This window comes from Pimephales promelas, chromosome 7 (assembly GCF_988280905.1).
Source record: "Pimephales promelas chromosome 7, fPimPro1.hap1.1, whole genome shotgun sequence".
NCBI classification, from domain to species: Eukaryota; Metazoa; Chordata; class Actinopteri; order Cypriniformes; family Leuciscidae; genus Pimephales; species Pimephales promelas.
In genome coordinates, this window is record NC_142775.1 from 7,719,838 (window position 1) to 7,744,025 (window position 24,188).

At 38.2% G+C, this 24,188-nt stretch overlaps 1 protein-coding gene and 1 pseudogene across 7 annotated transcripts in view; one reads left to right on the forward strand and one right to left on the reverse strand.

The window, feature by feature from the left end:
- The window catches only part of mylka (myosin, light chain kinase a), a 167,913-nt gene that overhangs the window by 82,448 nt on the left and 61,277 nt on the right, over nucleotides 1–24,188 (forward strand). For 6 of the 7 annotated variants that reach the window (XM_089133013.1, XM_089133011.1, XM_039647162.2 and 3 more), the window contains 7 exons: nucleotides 5,103–5,268; nucleotides 5,359–5,524; nucleotides 7,821–7,842; nucleotides 8,593–9,080; nucleotides 12,224–12,427; nucleotides 14,038–14,172; nucleotides 23,366–23,518. In XM_089133013.1, the coding sequence (XP_088989139.1) occupies nucleotides 5,103–5,268; nucleotides 5,359–5,524; nucleotides 7,821–7,842; nucleotides 8,593–9,080; nucleotides 12,224–12,427; nucleotides 14,038–14,172; nucleotides 23,366–23,518 (1,334 nt within the window). The remainder of the gene's footprint in view (nucleotides 1–5,102; nucleotides 5,269–5,358; nucleotides 5,525–7,820; nucleotides 7,843–8,592; nucleotides 9,081–12,223; nucleotides 12,428–14,037; nucleotides 14,173–23,365; nucleotides 23,519–24,188) is intronic. The other variant, XM_089133012.1, reaches the window with a different exon arrangement.
- Nucleotides 1,947–4,561, reverse strand: LOC148978270 (uncharacterized; annotated as a pseudogene).

Consider the following 24,188-nt stretch of genomic DNA (forward strand, 5'->3'; position numbering starts at 1 on the left):
GAAGAAGATTATTCCGCCTCAGCCTCCTGTCTTTCGTCTGGATGAGGCCAGAGAATCTCATTACCATCACAGGCTATATTAGCCCTAGCCAGGCAGCGGGGGTAAAATCCTCTTGCATGCCTGATCCACCCCTGACATGCATACATCTAGGCAGGCTTCTTCCATGGCCTGGAGGAGGTGAACACGCATATAAGGATCTCGATCATACACTTTCCACCGCAATGCCGAAAAAAAACCCTCTCTTGGGTTTAGAAAGGGAGAGTATGCAGGCAGAAAGATGTTTGAAAATCTCGAGTTAAACAATTGGTAAACCAGTCTCGAACCAGAGCAGCGCGATGGAAGCTGACATTATCCCAAACAACATAGTGAGGGTGGTCTGGTTGTGCTGGTTCCCTGTGGTCCAACTGGAACATATGCTCTCTTAGACCGTCAAGGAAAGCAAGGAGGAGCATAGTGTTATAGGGTCCTAAAATGGCATGGCGGTAGAGTACCCCTCGTTGGCTGATGGCTGCGCACATAGTGACACTCCCTCCGTGCTGACCAGGAACATTTACCATAGCCCGATGGCCAATTATGTTCCTCCCCCTTCTCCTTCCTTTGGTCAGGTTGAAACTAGCCTCATCCATAAAGATAATTTCATGGGGAACAGGCCAGCCTTAAATCTCAAAGATTCTCTGCAAAACACATGAAACACAGTAGAATAAATCTCTTTGCTGAAGCACAGTTCAAGAGGGCACAAATGGCAGCATAAACTCTGATGGTAGAGAATACTTAGTACAAAATTCCTCCCTGAACATATTCCACTTGTTGGTCTTTAAGTTTCGTTCAAAAGGGACGCGGTATACCCATTTCATCCGGAACTGGTGCTTTCAGAGGATGCGGTCAATTGTGTTGGCTGATGGCATTTATTCCTTGGAAATGATTATTATCCTAAAACACTCTCCTTTGAATCTCTCGCTTGCAGATTACATTATTGGCAATGATCAACTGATCAACTGCTAAATTCAAACTTGCTCTCGCGCGCTGGCTGACGCTGAGCCAGAGACAGACGCACTCAGTGCTGTCATCAAAACTACTATTGATTGTTTTCAACCACATAATGTTTATTTTAGGTTTCAGATATTTAAATACACATAAGTACTAGCAAAACAATGATTTTAAGTTTGTAAAATGCACACTGATGTCTATGGAAGCGGCAATAATAATCCTTTAAATTATAATAAGAGATACGCATTGTGTAAGTAGCTTAACATTTGACCCAGTTCACCATCCACTTACTTTCATGTATTTCGTGAGAAGTGGAGGAATTGACATTGTAAATCCAACAGATCCGATTCTCTGAACTGAAAAAGAGACTAAAATGGCGCCGCCCACTGTGTATACAGCTCAACTAACGCGATTGTTATAAAGATGTTTAAACAACAAAAGCCATCCACTTGCACATATTTGACAATCGGAATATCAGTGTTCCATGCTATAGCTAATACATTTGTGAATAATTTTATTAAAAAAGGAAAAATTACATAAAAGCAGATCATCCTTCATTCAGCGCCGTGTTGTTCTTGTGCTGTGTCACGTGACAAGCAATGACGCGTAACCATGGAAACATTAAAGTGGCAAGTTCTAAATAATGGACGCTTTGAAAAACTCACGCTGGGGGGTCAGTTAGAATATTTTAAACTTGCGTGTGAAAGGGGTAATTACACCTACCTGTTTTCCTCCCTGAAAGTTCTGATGATGGAGGCAACGGTGAAGCGACTCAGATTAGGCTGTACTTGTTGCCCAGCCAACCTCATAGTCATGCCATGGACAAGGACATGATCAACTAAAGTGGCTCTAATTTCATTCGAGACTGCTTGTCTCCTTGCCCTTCCTCCTCTTCCTCCTCCACCACCACCTCCACCTCGTCTACCTCGTCCTTCACCTCGTCTTCCTCTTCCTTTTCTTCATCCTCTCCCTCCTCCTTTACCACGTCCTATTCCTCCTTCTTCACCACATACTCTTCCTCCTCCTTCACCACATCCTCTTCCTCTCCCTCCTCTTTCACCATGTCCTTTTCCTCCTCCTTCACTATGTCCTCTTCCTCTCCCTCCTCCTTCACCACGTCCTCTTCATCTCCCTCCTCCTTCACCACGTCCTTTTCCTCCTCCTTCACCACGTCCTCTACCTCCTCCTTCACCACGTCCTCTTCCGCTCCCTCCTCCTTCACCAAATCCTCTTCATCTGCCTTCACCACTTCCTCTTCCTCTCCCTCCTTCTTCACCACCTCCTCTTCCTCCTCCTTCACCACACCTTCTTCCATTCCCTCCTCCTTCACCACGCCAACTTCCTCTTGCTCCTCCTTCACCACGTCCTCTTCAGCTCCCTCCTCATTCAGCACGTCCTATTCCTCCTCCTTCACCACGTTCTCTTCCTCCTCCTTCACCACGTCCTCTTATGCTCCCTCCTCCTTCACCACATCCTATTCCTCCTCATTCACCACGTACTGTTCCTCTCACTCCTCCTTCACCACGTCCTCTTCCTCCTCCTTCACCACATCCTCTTCCTCTCCCTCCTCATTCACCACGTCCTCTTCCGCTCCCGCCTCCTTCACCACGTCCTATTCCTCCTCCTTCACCACGTCCTCTTCCTCCTCCTTCACCACCTCCTCTTCCTCCTCCTTCACCACATCCTCTTATGCTCCCTCCTCCTTCACCACGTCCTATTCCTCCTCCTTCACCACGTCCTCTCCCTCCTCCTTCACCATGTCCTTTTCCTCTCCCTCCTCCCTCACCATGTCATCTTCCGCTCCCTCCTCCTTCAACACGTAATCTTTCTCTCCCTCCTCCTTCACCACGTCCTCTTCCTCCTCCTTCACCACGTTCTCTTCCTCCTCCTTCACCACATCCTCCTCCTCTCGTCCTCTTCCTCTCCCTCCTCCTTCAGCATGTCCTATTCCTCCTCCTCCACCACGTCCTCTTCCGCTCCCTTCTCCTTCAGCAAGTCCTATTCTTCCTCATTCACCACGTTCTCTTCCTCTCCCTCCTCCTTCACCACGTCCTCTTTCTCCTCCTTCACCACGTCCTCTTCCTCCTCCTTCACCACGTTCTCTTCCGCTCCCTCCTCCTTCAGCAAGTCCTATTCCTCCTCTTTCACCACATCCTCTTCCTCTCCCTCCTCATTAAGCATGTCCTCTTCCTCCTCTTTCACCACGTCCTATTCCTCCTCCTTCACCACGTCATCTTCCTCTCCCTCCTCCTTCACCACATCCTATTCCTCCTCATTCACCACGTTCTCTTCCTCTCCCTCCTCCTTCACCACATCCTCTCCCTCCTCCTTCAACACGTCCTCTTCCTCTCCCTCCTCCTTCAGCACGTCCTATTCCTCCTCCCTCACAACGTCCTCTTCAAATTAGGCTGTACTCGTTGCCCAGCCGCCCTCATAGTCATGCCATGGACAAGGACATGATCAACTAAAGTGGCTCTAATTTCATTCGAGACTGCTTGTCTCCTTGCCCTTCCTCCTCCTCCTCCTCCTCCTCCACCACCTTCACCTCGTCTACCTCGTACTTCACCATGTCTTCCTCTTCCTTTTCTTCCTCCTCTTCCTCCTCCTTCACCACGTCCTCTTCCTCCTCCTTCACCACGTCCTCTTCCTCTCCCTCCTCCTTCAGCATGTCCTCTTCCTCCTTCAGAACATCCTATTCCTCCTCCATCACCACGTCCTCTTCCTCCTCCTTCACCACGTCCTTTTCCTTTCACTCCTCCTTCACCACGTCCTCTTCCTCCTCTTTCACCACGTGCTCTTCCTCCTCCTTCACCATGTCCTCTTCCTCTCCCTCTTCCTTCAGCATGTCCTCTTCCTCCTCCTTCACCACATCCTATTCCTCCTCCATCACCACATCCTCTTCCTCCTCTTTCACCATGTCCTCTTCCTCCTCCTTCACCACATCCTCTTCCTCCTCCTTCACCACGTCCTCTTCCTCTCCCTCCTCTTTCACCATGTCCTCGTCCGCTCCCGCCTCCTTCACCACATCCTATTCCTCCTTCACCACGTCCTCTTCCTCTTCCTCCTCCTTCACCACGTCCTCTCCCTCTCCCTCCTCCTTCACCACCTCCTCTTCCTCCTCCTTCACCACATCCTCTTCCGCTCCCTCCTCCTTCACCACGTCCCATTCCTCCTCCTTCACCACGTCCTCTTCCTCTCCCTCCTCCTTCACCACCTCCTCTTCCTCCTCCTTCACCACCTCCTCTCCCTCTCCCTCCTCCTTCACCACCTCCTCTTCCTCCTCCTTCACCACATCCTCTTCCTCTCCCTCCTCCTTCACCACCTCCTCTTCTGCTCCCTCCTCAACCTCTTCCTTCATTTCTTTGTGGATCCATTGGACTCTGGTACTTTTATGTATCTTGAAAGTTCTGATTGATGTGTGTTAATTGTGTGTTAATTGAGCTGAAACTATGCTGACTCGAGTGAACAATATTGAATGCTAGTGCTTTCTAAATTACCACATGGTCTTGGCAATGGAATATGAAGGGATTTGTGCGTAGAGATTTGCAGTGACAGTTCAACAATTCTTACTCATGTGTCAAAACAGGGAACATTGTTTATAGTTTAGTGAAATGGGTGTGCTTTTTGATAAATGGCATTATGGTTTTGAAATTTTAGTTCAAAAGCCTGGTTATAGTGTGTAAGCAATTGAGAAAAACTGTAATATGAAATACACAACATGCCACATCATTTTGGTAGTTAGTTATACATTGTTTACTGTTACTGTTTTTGTTAATTTATTTTTTCCAATTATCATCATGTGAAGAATACGATTCACAAAATTGTCGTAGTCAAATTTCTCTTAGCTTAAAATCAAATGTATTGTTGCACTTCATCTTGGAGCTGGTTGGTAATGAAAAAAACATCTGACAAAAATTGATAAGCTATGAAATTTCTGTCAAATATGCATTCACAATTAACATTTGGTCAACATTTTGGCCATTTCCGCCTGCCACCTGAGGACATAATTGAGCTAGTTTGAAAAGAAACCGCATGTGCATGCAATAAATGTATGTTCCTGGGTTTAGTCATGTGAATCAGAACCATTATATATATTTTCTCTCTTTTGTCACCAGCAGATCCATGGGTGTTCCTGCAGTTGAGAATAGACCCAGTATCTGGGGTGAAAGCCCCCCAAAATTTGTGACTAAACCTTCTCGCCTGTATCTCAAAGTTGGACAGAGTGGCAAATTCTCTGCCAAGATCACAGGGCGACCCCAGCCACTGGTGCAGTGGTGTAAGGTGAGACATGATTAACCAATATTTGAAATGACAGTTTGGGTCAAGTGCAGGTAGTGTGGGAATATTCATTCCTTGTGTTTCCTCTGTCAGGGAGAAGATAAGATCCAGCCATCGGATCACTATAACATGTTTGAGAGATCAGGAATGCATTTCCTGGAGATTCGCCATGTGTGCTCAGAGGACGCTGGCCTGTACACCTGTCTGGTGGCCAACAGTGCTGGGAAAGCCTCTGCAACTGCTGAACTCATTGTACAAGGTAAGAGAAGGGTGTATTGATGGAGAAACAGATTACGAATGGATTCTAGACCAGGCCAATGTAGGCCACTTCCCCATGGGTTCTAACTACCACCATCTTTTTCAATTTTTCTCATGTAAAACTTGAAAACGTATACTTTGGTGATGTGTTTTATAAATGCAGAAGTCATTGACATAATTGCAGCTTTAAAGCCACACCATGCAGCTCTGATGTTTTTGTGAAACAGCGACCCCTAGAGCCACTGTGGAGTACTTGCATAAATAACCGTAACTCCCCTGTTACTGCAGTCTACTGAACTACTGATGATGGTAATTGGTTAATAATAACAATATGTCAAGTGTTAAACTACTTTATAATAATAAAATTGCCTATTTGCTGGCTTATAACGTTTTTACACAATTTCTGCTAAATCACAAGTAAATAGCTTATAGTGTAGGACTAATGTATAATTTCATTTGTGTTTTTGATTGTAATGTAAACATTACATATTTAACAGAATATATTTAATTTCTAGTATTTTGAATTGCTGTGTTTTTTGTTTATTTAATTCTTTTGTATTAGTTTATTTTTATTAGTTTATTAGTTTTATTTTTGTATATATAAAAAAATACAAATGGTCCTGGTCTATTTTTTTTATTTTTATTTTTTAAACCTTGCACTAGTCTAGTTCCCCTTAGTCGACTAAACATTAGTTGCTGGTTTTGTCCAGTTATGCCGTTCCATTGCAAAGTCATGTTTTTTTGGTTTTTTTTTTTTTGATGCGCATTTATTTATTTAATTTATTCTGTAAATGTGTTTCCATTGTAGTTTATGGTCATGCTTTCTTAATCTAACTAAAAATCCAACTCAAACGATCGCATTTTTTTTTTTTAGTTCTTGGTGTTTCCATCTATAGTAGTTTCTTTATGCAATATCCCAAAAATTGCATCAAAATGGGTGGGTGGAAACACAGCAACAACTGTTCCGACTAATGTATAATTTCATTTGTGTTTTTGATTGTAATGTAAACATTACAAAAAGTCAGATGACATCAATAAAGTTAAATGTACGTCACATTATTTCATAACATTGGCCGTTATGATTTCATTAGACATGATTATTACAATTTTTCATAATAGTTAGCAAATTGTGCTCAATTACACTATTTACAACCTCTAGGCTTATATATGTCCCAATAATAATGTGAGATATTGAGTATGTCCTCATGATAATCGCAGGACTCAACATCAACAGTGTCAAGATTTAATTGACTCATAATCAACACAATTTGAAGTAAAGTTACTGTCGGGAAGTGCACTGTTAGTCAGCTAAATTTTGTATAAGCACATACAAATGCCATAAGAAATTCGAACCAGACACAGGACTAACGTTACGTGATAAATACACATCTCTTGTGCCAAACTAGGCAATAAAACATAACCAAAAAAACTAAGAAAAACGACTGTTTGTCATGTTAGGAAGTCTGTTTACAGGTCTGGTAATCGAAAGCTAGCTAGACATATGTGACAATTATTAAACTTGTCTATCAACAATCACACTGAAAATGAAATGAAAATCAACAATAGATGAATGAACGGCACCGTAAAAATGACATACTAAAAAAACAGCGCAACAACATACAACATAGAATGCAAACAAGTTTACAAATAAGAGATTTTCTTACAAGTCCATCAACAAAATCACCAAGTCAGCATCGCGTTGCATCCAGTGCTGCTTTTTAAGCTCGCGCCAACGAGTGAAAGCCTGACCGATTGGGACTCTTGTTCGATTTCTTCCATGGTCCGATTCTCTTTTCCTTTTTCTTGACATTTCTGATTCTGACCGAATTTTCTTGGATGCGCGCAAGTGGCTTCATAATGTTGTTGTTGATGTGTCTAACGTGGTCACCGTAAAGCATTTGGGGATTGTCGCGAGATTTGTCAGGGGCGCCACTCTCAAACTTGCATTGCTGTTTTTTCCGGCGGCGTCCCCCCCAAAGCTTTACTACCAGGATGATTCGCCCTACTGTGACTTTGTTTACCACCAAAACGACTTTGAAGCTGTTATGTTAAGGTACAAATCTTGCATAGTGTGCCTTTAAAGCTCACAGTTGCAACTTTATTTCTCATAATTTTAAAATTATTCTCATTGTATGAATATTACATTTCACAATTGCCACAATTTCCACAGATGTCAGGGCAGTAAATATAGCAATATGCATTTCATTAATGTCTTAATATTATCCAGCAATAAGATTAAAACAAAACATAGTTTAAAGTCTGAAATTCTTATGGCTCATTGTGTTGATCTGTTGCAGATGGAGACACTGAGACAGCCATGTAAGTAAGACTTCTTTTTTTTCTACTTTTTTTTCTTTTAATATCTAAAAATAAATGAATAGTATGAATTACAAATATTTCTAATACATTATATTGAATATATTTAATTTCCATTTGAATTGCTGTGTTTTTTGTTTATTTAATTCTTTTTTATTAGTTTATTTACTTATTTTTTTAAATCTATTTATTTGTATTTCTTGATGTATACATAAAGAAATACAAATGGACCTGGTTTAGTTTTTTTTTTTTTTTTTTTTTTTACCTTGCTCTAGTCTAGTTCCCCCTAGTCGACTAAACATTAATTGCTGTGCTGGTTTGTCCAGTTATGCTGTTCCATCGCAGTCCAACACAGTCATGTGTTGTTGTTGTTGTTGTTTTTTTATGCGCATTTATTTAAAGGGTTAGTTCACCCAAAAATGAAAATTCTGTCAGCATTTACTCACCCTCATGTTGTTCCAAACCTCTAACAACATGAGGGTGAGTAAATACTGACAGAATTTTCATTTTTGGGTGAACTAACCCTTTAATTTATTCTGTAAATGTGTTTCCATTGTAGTTTATGGTCAAGTTTTCTTAATCTAATTAAAAATCCAACTCAAACGATCACTTTTTTTTTTTTTTAGTTCATGTGCATCTTGGTGTTTCCATCTAGTAGTTTCTTTATGCAATATCCCAAAAAGAGCATCAAAATGGCTGGGTGGAAACACAGCAACGACTGTTCACTTGACTTTAGGATCTTTCTTTCCTTAGCGTTCCCAAACGATTTCAGGATCCGGCCAAGCACAGCACCAACGGTCTTGACATTGAACAAAAAACCTCTAGCACATCTGTCCGCACCGTAACTACAGAAACATGCACACCACTGTCCACTACCATTGTAGCCAGTGTTCCCGTCATGACCAGAACTGACACACCAAAAATAACATCAACCCTATCCTCACAACCCATCAGCAAATCCACAGATGGAAGATCACCAGCCAGTGACAAGACATCAAACTTTGTCAATGTAAGAAATCAAAACATTGTAAAGATTGAGTCACATGGCACGAAGAGAGTTTCGGATAGGTTCAGAGCTCCAGGACAGATGCCTGAACCATCACGAGTGGAGTCCAGCAGAGACAAAAGCCAACAAACCAGAAAGAGCAACGTGGATGTTCTAGAAACTCTCCCAAGTTTTGACTATCAGCCTCAGAGCCAAGAGGTCATGCAGGGAGAAAAGGTCACTTTCAGATGCCAAGGTGAGTCTAGTGAACTGAAGTGACTGGGATCAAATATAGAGTCTGTTAGTCTTTAGTTCTGGTCTTGAATGCTGATTGGTCAATGCTGTTATGATGTGACCAGCTGCTGTCTATACAGTACCTCTGTTCACATGTCTCGACTTTATCTTCTGGAAGAAAAATTAATTTCCTTTTAAAAATGAAGTGCGCCTAATTGTATTGAATATGAAGAGTTCAGATGCAAAAGCCTCTAAGTGCCATTTGAAATTCTCTTCTAGAATAATCATTTTTATCAAGCTTGTATGTTTAAATTCAGTAATTTCACTTAAATGGCAATTCATAGGTCATCTTCATTGCCATTTAAGTGAAATTACTGAACTTAAATATACAAGCTTGATAAAAATTAACATTCTTCATTTAGAGGCTTTTGCATCTGAACTCTTCATATGCAGTTGTAATAATCTAACATGAAGTATATTTCGAAAAATAAATGCACTTGCAGATAATATATTATTCATTAAATAAAAATGTACTCATTGGGCCCTATTTTAACGATCTGAAACTCAAGTATCAAACGCGAAACGCAAGTAACTTTGTGTGGTTTGGGCGTAACGTGCAATAAACCAATCAGAGTGTCATCTCACATCTCCTTTAAAAGCAGGCACGCTTGTTCCATGGCGGATTGCTATTATAATGGCGGATCTGCCAGGCGCACACCAGGAGCGGTTCACAGCCGAGGAGACCAACGTTCATGTCAGGGGCGTAAAAGACAGAGTAGTGACATTGGCCCTCATTTATCAATCTTGCGTAGAAACGGGTGTATATTTTGGCGTAAGATTATGCTTACACTCCTCTCACCGCCTGATTTTTGAAGATGTGCGTACCTTTGAAATCCAGGTGTACGCAATGCCTGCCCTTGATAAATCCCGCGGCCGAAAACGATCGTCATTAGAATAACACGCCCCTAAATATTCAAGTCTCCGCTCCCCCCACGCCCTCATTTTACGCCATGGACACATGTAAGACGGCAAAGAAGAGAAACTTCTCCGACGTGGAGCCGAAATGACCTATCACAATGCATTATTTTACAGCACGTCTTTTGAAATTAGCATTCAATTTCGAATCACGTCACATGTATAATAGTGATGATGATGATGATGTGATGTGAAGTACCATTCATTCACATTAATAATTGCATGACAATTAACAGTATTCTTCTTATTATTATGATTTGTATTAATGATGCTTATTGTTATTTAGAAGAAGGATGTCGTTATTATTATTTGTATTATTATTATTATCATTTAAAAGAAGAAGAACGTATTTTTTATTATTTTGTCAGTCTGAATTATTTTTTTGGTCATTGAAAGCCTTTCATTAGAGGCTACCGAACCCAGTCCGTGTGCACCTGCCGGGGATAATCCTGAAACGTCAGGGTAAAGCGGGCTCGCAACTGAAGGAATACATACAAATGCTTTGGTAAAGTTACACAAATTAAACATTGAAGTCCACGTTACACAAAAATAAACACTGAAGTTTATAATTACTATGTTGTTTTTTGTTTGTTTGTTTTACAGTGGGTCATAATACATCATATCTTTTAGTTTGTCAGTGTGTTTTGTGGTGTTAGGAATTTTTCTGCGCATATCCGCACTAACTCAAAACGTGCGTACGCGCTTTTGATAAATGAGGGCCATTGTATGGGGATGGGAGAAACCCACTAAAATTAGCTTCGGTATACTATTTTGGGCAAATGTGTAAGCTAGATTTATGCCTATTTTTTCACATCTTGGACACCACAATGATTTCCCTTATGTGGTAATATTTTTCCTTGTAATTAATGGTTTGCAAAAATGGGAACTGTTGCATCTGTGTAAATGAGAGAAGCAAAGTGCATACGCGTTGTGCACATGCTAAATTATGGCCAAGTATTTGGCCTTAAAATAAGACCTGAATAACGTGCCACTGACTTTAGAGTAGGTTTTTCCTGGCCTGTGGCGGAATTGTTTCTTTTCGCTGAACCGCCCCCGGGAGCGTAAGTTCATTCCCTAATTTTCCGACGTACCTCTGTGGAGATAAAAGTCCGCTGTGCGTCGGGTGCAAAATAGGAATGATAATTGTGTCGGTGTACAAAGTCAATTGTGCTCGATGGAAGATAGGGCCCATAGAGACTTTGTGATATTTTCAAATTAAAAGTTTTAAAGTAGAGTATGTTTTAATAATATTTTTTATGATTTAAATTACACTCATTTGTATCTGTTGACTAATGTATTAATGCACATGTAAAGTACTTGAATGCAATGTAAACTGTAGTGGGTTATTTAATAATAATATAAAGTTACTGTAATATATTTTAAATGTTCTAAATTGCAACTTCATCATTGCTTTTGTGTATTAAAAAAAACATAACATACACGTGACATTAAAGCATATTTTAGTTTAAATGTTTGTCAGTACATTCGGCAGTTAAACCCTTAACCAGATTTTAAACATAATAGAACTAACTATAAAATTACATCTATAAAGAGGAAATACAGATAAAAATGTTGTTAAGTTCTTCTTAAGAGGGTCAAAAAATACTCTGTTTAAAAGTGCATTTAATGTAAATATTATAAATCATTTTAGTTTAATTGCAATGTTTGCACTAAAGTATGTTAGTTTTAAATATATTGTTTCCGTAATAAGATACTCTTTTCAAAAGTATGCTAAAGTGTACTTCTTTTTCACAAGGGTTTGCTAAGCATAAATAAAATAAAAGCATTCAAAATTTGTAATATATTCCTTAATCTTTTATTTGTATATTTATGTGTATAACCCTTTCATGAAAACAATAACGCACCCAAGTCTCTTAATACAAGTCTTGAGAGGGTCTTGAATATTTACATTTATGATCTTTAGGTTAAGATTTTTGTCCTTAAATCCTTAAAGCTTCTGATTTTAATTTCTGGAAATATATGTGGTATTCTGCAATGATTATAAGATTATAATAATAAGTAGGTTATTTGTTGGGGAAACAAATGTTTACAAATGAAAATTTTACATTTGAATTTGCAGTACAATATGTAAGAAGAACTGTAGATGTTGCGCAAAGCTGTGAAAAGTAATGTAAATGAATGATCTCATTCTTTGCTCTCTCTCTCTCTCTCTCTCTCTCTCTCTCTCAGTGTCTGGGTCTCCAGTGCCAACAGTGAGCTGGGTGAAAGATGGTGCTCCTCTCAGACAGAGATCAGGCGTCAGCACACGCCAGGAGGGCAGTCTGCATGTTCTGTGTCTGGAGAACGCTCACATTACTGACACGGGACAGTATGGCTGCACTGCTACCAACAAAAAAGGAAAGACTGCAGTCCACTGGAGTCTGACTGTCAAGCGTAAGAATTGAGTACTCGTTTGCTACATCTACATTTTCTATAACCTGTTACCCCCCCCCCCCCCCACACACACACACAGATGTAAATCTTTTGAAAAAAAAAAACAAAAAAAAAAAACAAGAAATGAAAAAAAGGGCTTCACTGTAAAGTTACTAGAAATGGGTTGCATGAATATCTTTATAGGGGAAAACAAACTAAATTGGCCTTGTTGCAGTCTGGAAATGCAGTGCTGCTAAAGTCACAGGTCTGATCACCTCTACATTTTCTGTATTTCCATTAAACCTTTTAGCCCCCCCTTTCTTTGACAAAACTTCTCACTTCACCTTCTTCGGCTTTGTATCAAATTTCATATTAAAGGTACCAATAGATATTAAGAAATTACTGACACCATGACATTATTATAATAAAACAAAGGACAAAAATTGAAGCTTGAGTATTAGACCTTTTTAATTATGTATATTTTGTCAAGTTAGTTACATTACTTTACATTAAAACTAATAATAACTATATTATTATTATTACTATACTAACTATAATAACAAAAACAACAATTTATTGATCTTTATATATATATATATATATGAAGAGTTCAGATGCAAAAGCTTCTAAATGCCATTTGAAATTTTGGTCCCACTTTATATTAAGTGGCTTTAAGTACTATGTACTTACATAGGAATATAAGTACAATGCACTTATTGTGTTCAGGTTGTATTGTAAAACACTTTTGCTGCTATTGAGGTGTGATATGGGTAAGGTTAGGGACAGGTGTGGTGGTATGGGTAGATATCAGGGTGGGTTAAGGTGTAAGGGAAGGGTCAACTGTGTAATTACAAATGTAATAACATCAATTAATTACAGTTGTAGTTACATGCAGGTATTTTAATAATATAAGTACAATGTAAAAACATGTATGTACACAATAAGTCAAATGTATCAAAGTAGTAACTTCAATGTAAGTACATAGTACTTAAAGCCACTTAATATAAAGTGGGACCGAAATTTTCTTCTTGAATGATGATTTTTTTAAAAAAAACTTGTATATTTAAGTTCAGTAATTTCACTTAAATAACAATTAAGAGGTAATCATCATTGCCATTTAAGTGAAATCACTAAACTTAAATATACAAGCTTGATAAAAATGGTCATTCTAGAAGAAAATTTCAAATGGCACTTAGGCTTTTGCATCTGAACTCTTCATATATATATATATATATATATATTATTTATTGATCTGTCCTGTATTGTGCCATGCTTTAGATTTTCCTAATTTAGATCATTTTTGAGCTCATAAAAAGATACATGGATTATACCTTAACGTGATCCTTCGGAAATCATTCGAATATGCTGATTTAATGTTGAAAACACTTAATTTTTTTTTTTGAAAACCGCAATTCATTTTTTTTTTCCAGGATAATTTGATGATTAGAAAGTTCACAAGAACAGCAATTATTTGAAAATAAATCTTTTGTTAGAAACATTATAAGTCTTTACTGTCTCTTTTGATCAATTTAGTGTGTCCTTTCTGAATAAAAGTATGTTGCACTTTATTTGAGGGTGCCGTTGTTACAGTGTAAGACTAAGTAATGAATATTCCTGTATGTGTGTTGTAGGTGCGAGGGTGGAAGCTAAAGCTCCGGTGTTCAGCTCTACGCTGAAAGACTGTTCGGTATCAGAGGGACAGGACTTTATCCTGCAGTGTTCGGTAGAGGGTAGACCATTGCCCGAGATCTCCTGGATGCACAATGGTAAGACCTACTGTTTGAGCGAGACATCCAATTATCATCGATTCAGTAATTCACATTTCAGAGTCACTTGGGTAAAAGCATCTGCTGAATGAATACATGTTAATGTATCCACCCCTAAATATCACATAAAACCCAAGTTAAATAAAAGTACAAATGAGATCAAATTATCAATTTCACAAGAGAGACCCGGCCAAGGTAGTAGTCATGCACTCTCACAATTGAAATACTCACAATTATACATATATGATACACATTACAAAAACAGACAACAAAATTGAATACGCATTAGTGTGTATATTTGGTCTGTTAAATGTGTGGAATAACACAAGTAAAAAGGTCTCTCTGGAGATGAAGTTAAAGGGATAGTTAAAACACAAATGTTGTCATTTCCTCAAGTAGTTCCAAATCTGTAGATTTGTGGTAACACTTTATTTTGATGGTCCCTTTTGCAACTATATGTCAACTAGACTTTCTGATGTTCCTCCAACAAACACTTTACTGACTATAAGTAATTTTGCAACTGCATGTCAACTTATACTAATCCTAACCCTACCAGTCTACTAATACTCAACTAATATTCTAGGGCGAGTTAGTAGATGTAGGTGCAATGTTACTTATAGTCAACAGAATGTGTTGAAGGGATCATCCAAATAAAGTGAAACCATTGCATATTTCTTTCTTCTGCTGAACAAAAAAAGGAGATATTTTGAAGAATATGGGTAACTAAACAGTTAATGGGACCCTTGACTTCCATGGTATAATTCATACAGTGTTGGAACAACTTGAGGGTGAGTAAATGATGACAGAATTTTCGCTGTTGGGTGAACTATCCCTTTAAACAGCTTCTTTATAACCAGTAGAGGGCAGGAGTGTTGCTGTTTTAGTGAGTAGTATGAAGCTGCAGACTCGAAGACCTGCATCCACAGTCCCCCTGAATGAAGAAATTAAGCCAAAACTTGAGTAAGCTATCTTCAATTTTATTTAGCGAATCGTAGTAGCCTACTCATTTGATTTATTTTTGAATAAAACTAATTTAGCTCATTAATACAACATATGAATAGTCCATTTAATATTTGTAAAGATAGTTTGTAATGTTCTCCCGAAAATATTACTTAGACTTTTTGTAGATATGCCATAAATGCTGCAGTTATTTTCACTGCCCCTTTTGCGCCCCCATATATGTCATTCAAACCCACAAAGTATTCTAAAGTTCAAAAACATCTCAAGGGACACTTCAACAGAGCAGTGCAACATGAAGGTAACATTGGCAAACATCTTTTTTCTTTTTTTTCTTTCTTTTGGAAACATCACAAGGCATGTGCTATCAGGCCTATACTGTTGTAGGCTATTCCAGAGTACACCATACATACATCGATGGAGTTGCCCCTGCCGAAACCAGCAAAATATCATTTTATGATTATGCAAAGAGACTTACAAATGAGGTTTTTTAATGCAATTGAAGACAAAAAGTAAAGTCACGAACACCGTTTTTTCTTCCTTTCTTCTTTACAGCAAGATGATAGGTGATCATTAAATAAAGTACAGAAATTGTTTATTATTGGTGTTTTGTCTTTTCTGATTTGATTTGATTCGCATTCAAAAGATCAAAAAACAGATTTTGTAATGTTAGCATGGGAATGTTAATTAGACCATTATAGGTTGAACTGAAAGAAAAATTGGAACTTGAATAAAAAAAAATATATAAAAAAAACATTGTAGCAATATAATATCACATACTATTTTTCAGAAGATAGTTCAATCTGTAATTGTATCCCTTCCATCAGTAACAATGAGAGTTTTTTTGGCACATGCATTAAGCGGGGAACGCAAATATTTATTGGATAATTTATTTGGAGACCGTAATATTGCATCCTATTGTTTTTAATTGCATTTGGATAAGCGTGCGCTGTACTCTGTGTGCGGATGTTATACGATCTTTCGAACAGCAGGAGGCGCTTTGTTCGAAAAACGAGGGGTCTGAGAATGCGGGACTTTTGGTGGGAGATTGTAGATGCAGGCTCCGAATCTGAGAAAGTAGCCTTCTGGGCAAAAAAGCATAGAAATGACTCTTTTCTCTATGGTATACCATGGAGTGATACGTTGCTAGATATCTGTCTTTACTTATGTCTGAGACAGAAAGGTTATAAAGGTTAGTAGATGTGTGTTTGTTTGTATCACTCTGTAAAGCTCAAATAGGCTGTATTTGTTGTTAGCCTATAACTGTTGTCCTTGTGAAATTGCAAATGCAACTACATCTTAAGTCTTATAGCTGAGTTTTATAGCAACAATTGGATTGTACAATTGCATTGTATTGACATTTTAATTGTTGGGTTCATAAAGAACCTGAATATGATATCAAAACTATCACCTTCAAAACAACATAGCAATATTTCAAAATGTAACATTTATCCCAGCGTCTGAAAACAATGTAAAAAAACAATCCTAAAAGTTTTGTCTATCAAGTCATTCTCCAAACCGCTACTAGACCTATACCTATCCCAGCATCTTGGGCTGGAGAAACATCTTAGATGGATGGCATGCGTGGAAATGTTGTGGAATATATCTTTACTGTTATATCTCAAACACATTGCTTCTGTTTACTTGTTATACAGTAGTTTCTAAAGCATCAGTGTAAAACTCCCCCCATAAATGCTAGTGTTTTGCTAGGGGATTGGCTGAGTTTTGCTATGTGGTTGCTAAAGTGTTCTGAATGGTTGTTAGGACATTGCAAGGTCATTGCTGGATCTGTGTTCTGGGTCTTTACTAGGGCATTGTTAGAGTTGCTAAGGAGTTTTGAGTGATTGAGTTTTAGCATGTTGCTATGCAGTTGCTACAGTGTTATTTAGGGGTGAATAAAAAAACCCATTCCTAAGTCTCTGGTGTTGGTCTCTAGATGTGACTTGAGATCCTCATTCACTGTCTGCGGGATCTTTCGGATCTTTTCTGCTGGCTCATCTATTTTTAATTGTCTTTTATTATTGTCTATAATTGTTTAAAAATTATAGCTCATGTCTACTCAACAAGCCGTGCAATATCATTCATGTCTGTAACACAAGTTATTTCAAAGTATAAGTCAAAGTAATCTTAATTGTCATTTTTAGCTTATCACATGGCAGTGGGTAAAAACTAAACAGTGACATGTAGTAGACAGTCACAGGGACTAAAAGATAGTACCACAAGGTGCACAGAATGAAAAAATAACTGGTAACACTTTACAATAAGGTTCATTATATGCATTAACTAACATGAACTAACAATGAGCAACGCATTAGTTACAGTGTTTATTAATCTTTGTTAATGTTAGTTAATACAAATACAGCTGTTCATTGTGTGTTCATGTTAGTTCACAGTCCATTAACTAATGTTAACTAATACAACCTTTGATTTGAATAACGTATTAGTAAATGTTGGAATTAATATTAGCTAAGATTAATAAATGCTGAAGAAGTATTGTTCACATATTGTACATGTTAACTAATGTAGTTAACTAATGAACCTTATTGTAAAGTGTTACCAAATAACTGATAGTTAGACAAATAGGTAAGTAGGCTAGTAAACCTAAGTGAATGTATACATTATCGCACATAAGTGATGTAATAAAATACTTTATGATTTAGAGTGACGTTATTGTTCGGCCTTTGGCTATTAGGTCAGTCGTAGTCAATGCCAGTGCACTATTAAAGTGAAGTTTGGTTGGGGTTTATGGTCACAGTCCATTTAAGCAACAGTACTACTGATGCTTGCCTTGAATCATGCACTTGAAGATTGATGTTATTTATGATTCCCTTCAATGAGAAAAAATTCATGTTCAAATAGTGTATTTCCATAATCTGTTTTTATGACTCTTCAATCATTGCTAAAGGACCTTTTGGATTAATAGTTTTAATTATAAACTGATTATGTGTGTTGTCCTATAACAGGTGTCCCCAACTAAATTTGCAAGAGGTCCACTAACCCGATGAGCCCAGTAAACGAGGGTCCGGACATGCAAAAACACCCGGCAAAATAAGTTTTCTTTCACTTTATAAAATTTTATTACATTTTAACAAATTGACAAAATCTTTGACAATAAAATCTTTATCTTTAAATGTATTCAACTGATTTTGTTGAAATTATTTCAAGTATTATTTCATTTTAGTGCAAATATTCAAATGTCAAACCTTTCAACATCAATAACAGCAACAGGAAGTATACTTTTCATTGGCGGATAATTTTCATTGAAAGTTATGTGTCTTGTCTCGAAATGCCGCTTGATGTTTCCACTTTTAAAAACAGCAACAGACTCCGAACAAATAAGACACACGGGCCTCGTAGAGCTCGATGACGGCAAAAATGAACGCGTACACTTCAGTCCACTCATCTCGAAAGATGTGGTTTTTAGAGTCCACTTTTCTAATTTTTGACAAAGCCATAATAATCAATTCACAAATATCATAGTAATGTGTGTACAAGCCAACGTTTGTGATCTCTACAGACCCCGGCTCTTGCAAAGGTCCTGACACAGACATAGCTGCCCGCGCGCACCGCTGTTCAAAAATTGCTCTCGGTAAAAATTCATTTTTTTTTTTTTTTCTAAAACTTTTTAACAAAATGTTTAGAGGTCCGGATAAAAAGGTATCGGGGTCCGGACCTGGACCTCGGTCCGCCAGTTGGGGACCCCTATATAAGAACTGGGCTTTAAGACTGATGGTGGTGTTCTTACAGACAAGCTGAAAGTCTCTTGAGTTTGACTCTGGGTTTCCCCGAGAAACTGTGAGCCGCAGCAGGAGCCTTTGAGCAAATATGAGACCTTACAACCATATAAAGGCAAAACATGCATCACTCACCCTGAAATATTCACACAGATGGACATGGTAAGTCAAATATCAAGAGAGAGAGAGAGAGAGAGAGAGAGAGAGAGAGAGAGAGAGAGAGAGAGAGAGAGAGGGAGGTTATTGCATCTTTACAGGCTGATTTTACAATCCCTGAACAAGTTGTACAAAAAGAAAGGAAAGCCAGAAAAGAGTAAGATGATGCTTTTCTTCATGATTTTGAGAGAAATGTTCTTTAAATCCTGTTGGTGTCGTCCCTCGGGGACATTTAGCCGAGAACATTTAGCCATTTACAAGCAAAAACATTCAACAATGTGTGGCGAGGTGGGACAGTCGAGGGCAGTACGGGGGATTCCTAACGAAGCTTAACTAATCTGCAAGATGTACCATTCATACTCCGACTACGCCACCCTGGGAATTTCACCCAGAGAATTTAAATTAGCCCCTACAAAAAGGCATACACAAGTTCGTATCACCGATATGAATCAGACACAGGGCCAGGGACGAGGTAGCCTGACTACGTCAGACTTCCTACTTCCGCTAATTTCATTTCGCTCCTGTAGTCAGTCTGAGATAGCGGCCTATCTTTCAGTTTTCCACCGGCCTGAAAACAGCCGGCCAGTCAACGAACAGAGGGCGGGCTGAGAGCCGTGACGTAGACATTAAGCGCCGAGGAGTACATTGTAGGTTAGGGAAATCGAAAACCGAATACCGAAACAACCGCAGAAATGGGAAACAAGACACGGGATGCAATTCGTTCTGTTATGGAGAACATTCCGGGGTTTTTCAAACTGAAGCAAAAGTCGTTTACAGCCATGTTCACTCCGGTATTTCGCTCGCATCATCAGTGTTTACAGCTAGGACCGGCGCGTGCAGACGTTTTTATTTTTGCAAATCATTATAACAAGGACAAATATTAACACTTCAAGCTTAGGCATTTAGGCTACCCAATTTTTTTAGGCTAATTGTAGTAATGACGGATCAGACCTGTTTGGTCATAACTATATGCATAACTATAAGGACATAACTTACCCCCATTCAACGTCAGTTCTCTGTCTTTTAAGGCCATGACAATAATCAGGCATGTGATTGGCTAAGGACAAAAAAGCAGGAAAATATACCGAAAAAAAATATCTTTTCCGCAAAGTGAGAGCAATTGTTCAATCAAAGTCAAATATAGTCTTCACTGTATAAATGACACATTGATTCTTATTAAAGCTACTATTAAAGTTCTCAAGAGCAGTGAGTGATTTCCTCTGTGTTTTGTTGTTTAATTAACATTAATAGTTCTCCCAAAAATTGTAATTGTCATCATTTACTCTCAAGTTGTTTTAAACCTGAATAAGTTTCTTTCTTCTGTTTAAGTTATTTTGGAAGAATGTGGGTAACAAAACAGTTGATGTACCCCAGTGATTTCCATACTAAATTTTTCCCTATGGAAGTCAATGGGGACCAGCAACTGTCTGGTTACCCACATCTTCTTTTTTGTTCAGCACAAGAAATAAATTAATACAGGTTTGGAACAACATTACAGTGAATAAATAATGACAGAATTTTTATTTTGGGGTCAACTATCCCTTTAAGAACAAGCGGCTGCATTTTTATTATTAGGGCTACTGTCACTTTAAGACCTGTACGCGACACGTCTAATATACACGGAGCATTTGACAAGCAGATTTCTCTCAATTTTCTCGGTTTGCTTTCAGTTGGCCTCCCCCGAGAAAAATTTGATTTCTCTGACCAAATTATGTGCACTGTAAAAAATTTCCTGTAGAATTTACAGGAATTTACTGGCAAAAAAGTTGCCAATAAAATCCTGTAAAAATGTTGGAAATTGCTGTAAAATTGATTACAGTGTAATACTGTAAAGCAATTTACAGTTAATTGTTGTATATGAAATTTATAGGTATACAGTAATTTATAGGGTTTTTACAGTAACATTGAATTAAACCTGTATTTTATTTTACAGCAATATTTTGTAATTTCACTAAAGTACAGTATTTACCTGGCAATAAAGTTGCCAATAAAATCCTGTAAATACCCCCAAAATTCCAGTAGATGCTGTAATAGTTTAACATTTAAAAAGCTGAAAAGAATCATTTTAACAGTAAACTGTACTCTATTATTTACCATTATATTGATGTAGATCCATTAAAATACACATTTAAAAAAACAAACACAAAGTCAAAGCTGTTGTAGAAAAATATTTATTAAAATAATCAGCAAATTACTACAAGACTGGTAACAACAATTTTACTTTTTCAAGTACAGAAAATCTTTTCAAAATCAGTCACAAAATAACTACAAATAAAGCTTAACACCAAGATACTGGGTTCAATAAAAGTTAAAGGGATAGTTCATCCAAAAATGAAAATTCTGTCATCATTTACTCACCCTCAAGTTTTTCCAAATCTTGAGTTTCTTTCTTTGTTGAACACAAAAGATGATATCTTAAAGAATTTTGGTAACCAGACAATTGAAAGTAAATGGCTACCACCAACTGTTTGATTACCAACATTCTTCAAAATATCTAAGTTCAGCAGAAGAAAGAAACTCATACAGGTTTTTAACAACATGGGGGTGAGGAAATGGTGAAAGATTTTCCATTTTTGGGTGATAGTTCACTTTGAAATTAATTTTTGATATGTTTGATCTTACCTCAAGGGTATCCAAGATGTAGGTGTCTTTGTTTCCACAGCATTTTCAATTTTGACATTTTTTGGACAAACCGTTGTTGTCTGTCAGTCATACACTGGAGGCTAAGGGGGTCCACCAAAGAGCAGCACAGAAGTCCAAATTAAACATGATTTAATGACTCGTACATGCAAATACACATTGATGGCCTAAGACACAAAACGAGCGGTTTGTGTGAGAAAACGAACAGGAGATATGTGATTCATGAACGATCTGTTCATTGTGTATGTCACGTGATTCTATGAAATTCTATGAAACCGTAGCTTGGCGGCCTGTACACAGCCAGCCAGAATCTATTCCGTCTCAACCACAGCCAGTTGCTGCTCCTCTCTGCTGCTTCAGATAAGTTCTTTACTGTCCGGCGCAACTCTCCTGTCTCTGAATCCGACGTCTCTGAGGAACTGGGTTGTAGAGTGTGCCACAAATCCTTGACAACCCACTTCCACTGGATAAACCTGGACTCTCCATCATCGCTGTCCTGCATCAGTGGCCAGATGAGCATACCGCAGTTTCTTCCTCTCATATGCCTCATCTACAGCATCCTCCCATGGCACTGTTAGCTCTTTCAGCTGAACAATGCGTGCTGATCCAGACCACAAAACAATATCTGGTCGGAGGTTAGTGGTGGCAATCTCAGGTGGAAAAATAAACCGTTGATCAAGATCAGCCAGCATTTTCCAGTCCCTAGCAGCTTCCAGTTGTCCTGGGCGAGAATTGGTTTTAACACCTTTTCTTGGTGGATGCTCGCCTGGGCGAAGGAATGTTGTCTTCTACGTGTAACTTATTGGTCATTACGCAACTTATTGGTCATTACGCTTGCCTTCAAATGCTAAAGTCAAACATCGCAGTACTTGGTCATGGCACCAAGTAAACCGACCTTGGCTAAGAGCCACCTCACATCCTGTCAAAATGTGCCTTAATGTGGCAGGTGTTGAACATAATTTACATCATCAATCTGTGACACGTTCAGTTAGAACAATCTCTAGCGTTAATGCTTCTCATGAAAAGAAAACTGATGTGTGAAAAAACAATGTATGTGGAAAAAGTGGTGGTTTGTTTTTGTCTTACTAATTGCATCATCAGGTTCGGCGCTCCTATTGGTTTTTGATTTAACGGTTGTCATAGAAGTCACTCTTTAAGAGTACAGGAATTTTGTCAGAGGTACAATTTGATCGCAATGGTCATTAATCGGCTATCAGTGAACGTGTCAAACTAACAATCAAACACATCAGATTTTGGTCTAGCATCTGGGGAATCTTTTAGGATACACCAACTTTGCCCCAGACAACCAAATTGTGGCCAAAATCGTACACTGAACCAAATCGTACACAAAACCAAAAAATAAACATGACCGTTTCACATAAACTTTTGTTAGTCAGATAGCTTATTTTTTGCAATAATCTAAAAGCCAATAGAACCATTTATGTTGAGGGACAACACTTCTGGTTTGGCCTACAAAGATATCATCACTGTCATCACTGCACCACTCTATTTTCTTATGATCACTCCAATATAAGTTTGTCAGTATTTCAGCTGAAATTTTATCTGATAACGTCACCTATTCCATCTCATCACTTTTAAATAATGGATAACGAATCATTTAGATTCCTTTCTCAGTGAAGTTCTCCGCAATTAAAATTATGAAAAATTACAGATACAGTCTTGTTTTTCTCTCTCTGTCTTTTCAGATAAGCCCATTCCATATTCCCACACCATGTTTGAGAATAGTAAGGCTCAGCTGAAAGTTCAGGCAGCTGTTTTGGAGGATGCAGGAGTGTATTCATGTGTAGCAGTGAATGATCATGGCAGAGCTGTGTGTACAGCTTGTGTGCTGGTTACAGGTAAGACACACATCTCTTTCTTCTATTCTTATTTGCCAGTAATGTTCAGGTTTTATGTTTTATCTATTGGATGCTGAAGTCACACTTAAAAATGTCTGAATGGCATTGCATTAGATTGCTAAATATCTAACCAGAGTGATTTTTTTTTCTTCAAAGAAGCTCAAACTCACTTTTCAACCTAACCATTTCACCAAAAAAAGTTGTTTTTGAGATTTTCAATAATAAAAGAATATTAAATTCAAACAGTATTGTGACATTTTGTTGCTGTAAAATGTTAATGAATCAAGTTGATAGTTAATCTGATTCTCTACATCTGTGGTTACTCTGCTAGGACCAAATTTAAGGAGAACTGATTTCATACATCCGCTACAAGTAATTAAAAGCCAACTGATTAAAAGTCATTGAGCAAAAACTCTAGGAGCATTTGAGCACAAATGACATTTGCTTAGGTATTGGCAGTGATTAATACAATTTTTAAATTTGTTCAAAATTAGGAGGCCTAATCCCACTTTTATTCCCAAATTCAATTTCATAATATTTTCGTATGAATAGTCTTTTAGACTTTTCAGTGTGAGAGTCTAAATTTAACTGAATTGGTGTTTTCATATAATTTTGTCAAAAGACTCAAATAGGCCTACATTTCTTGCCCCCGACTCTGCTTGTCAACTCA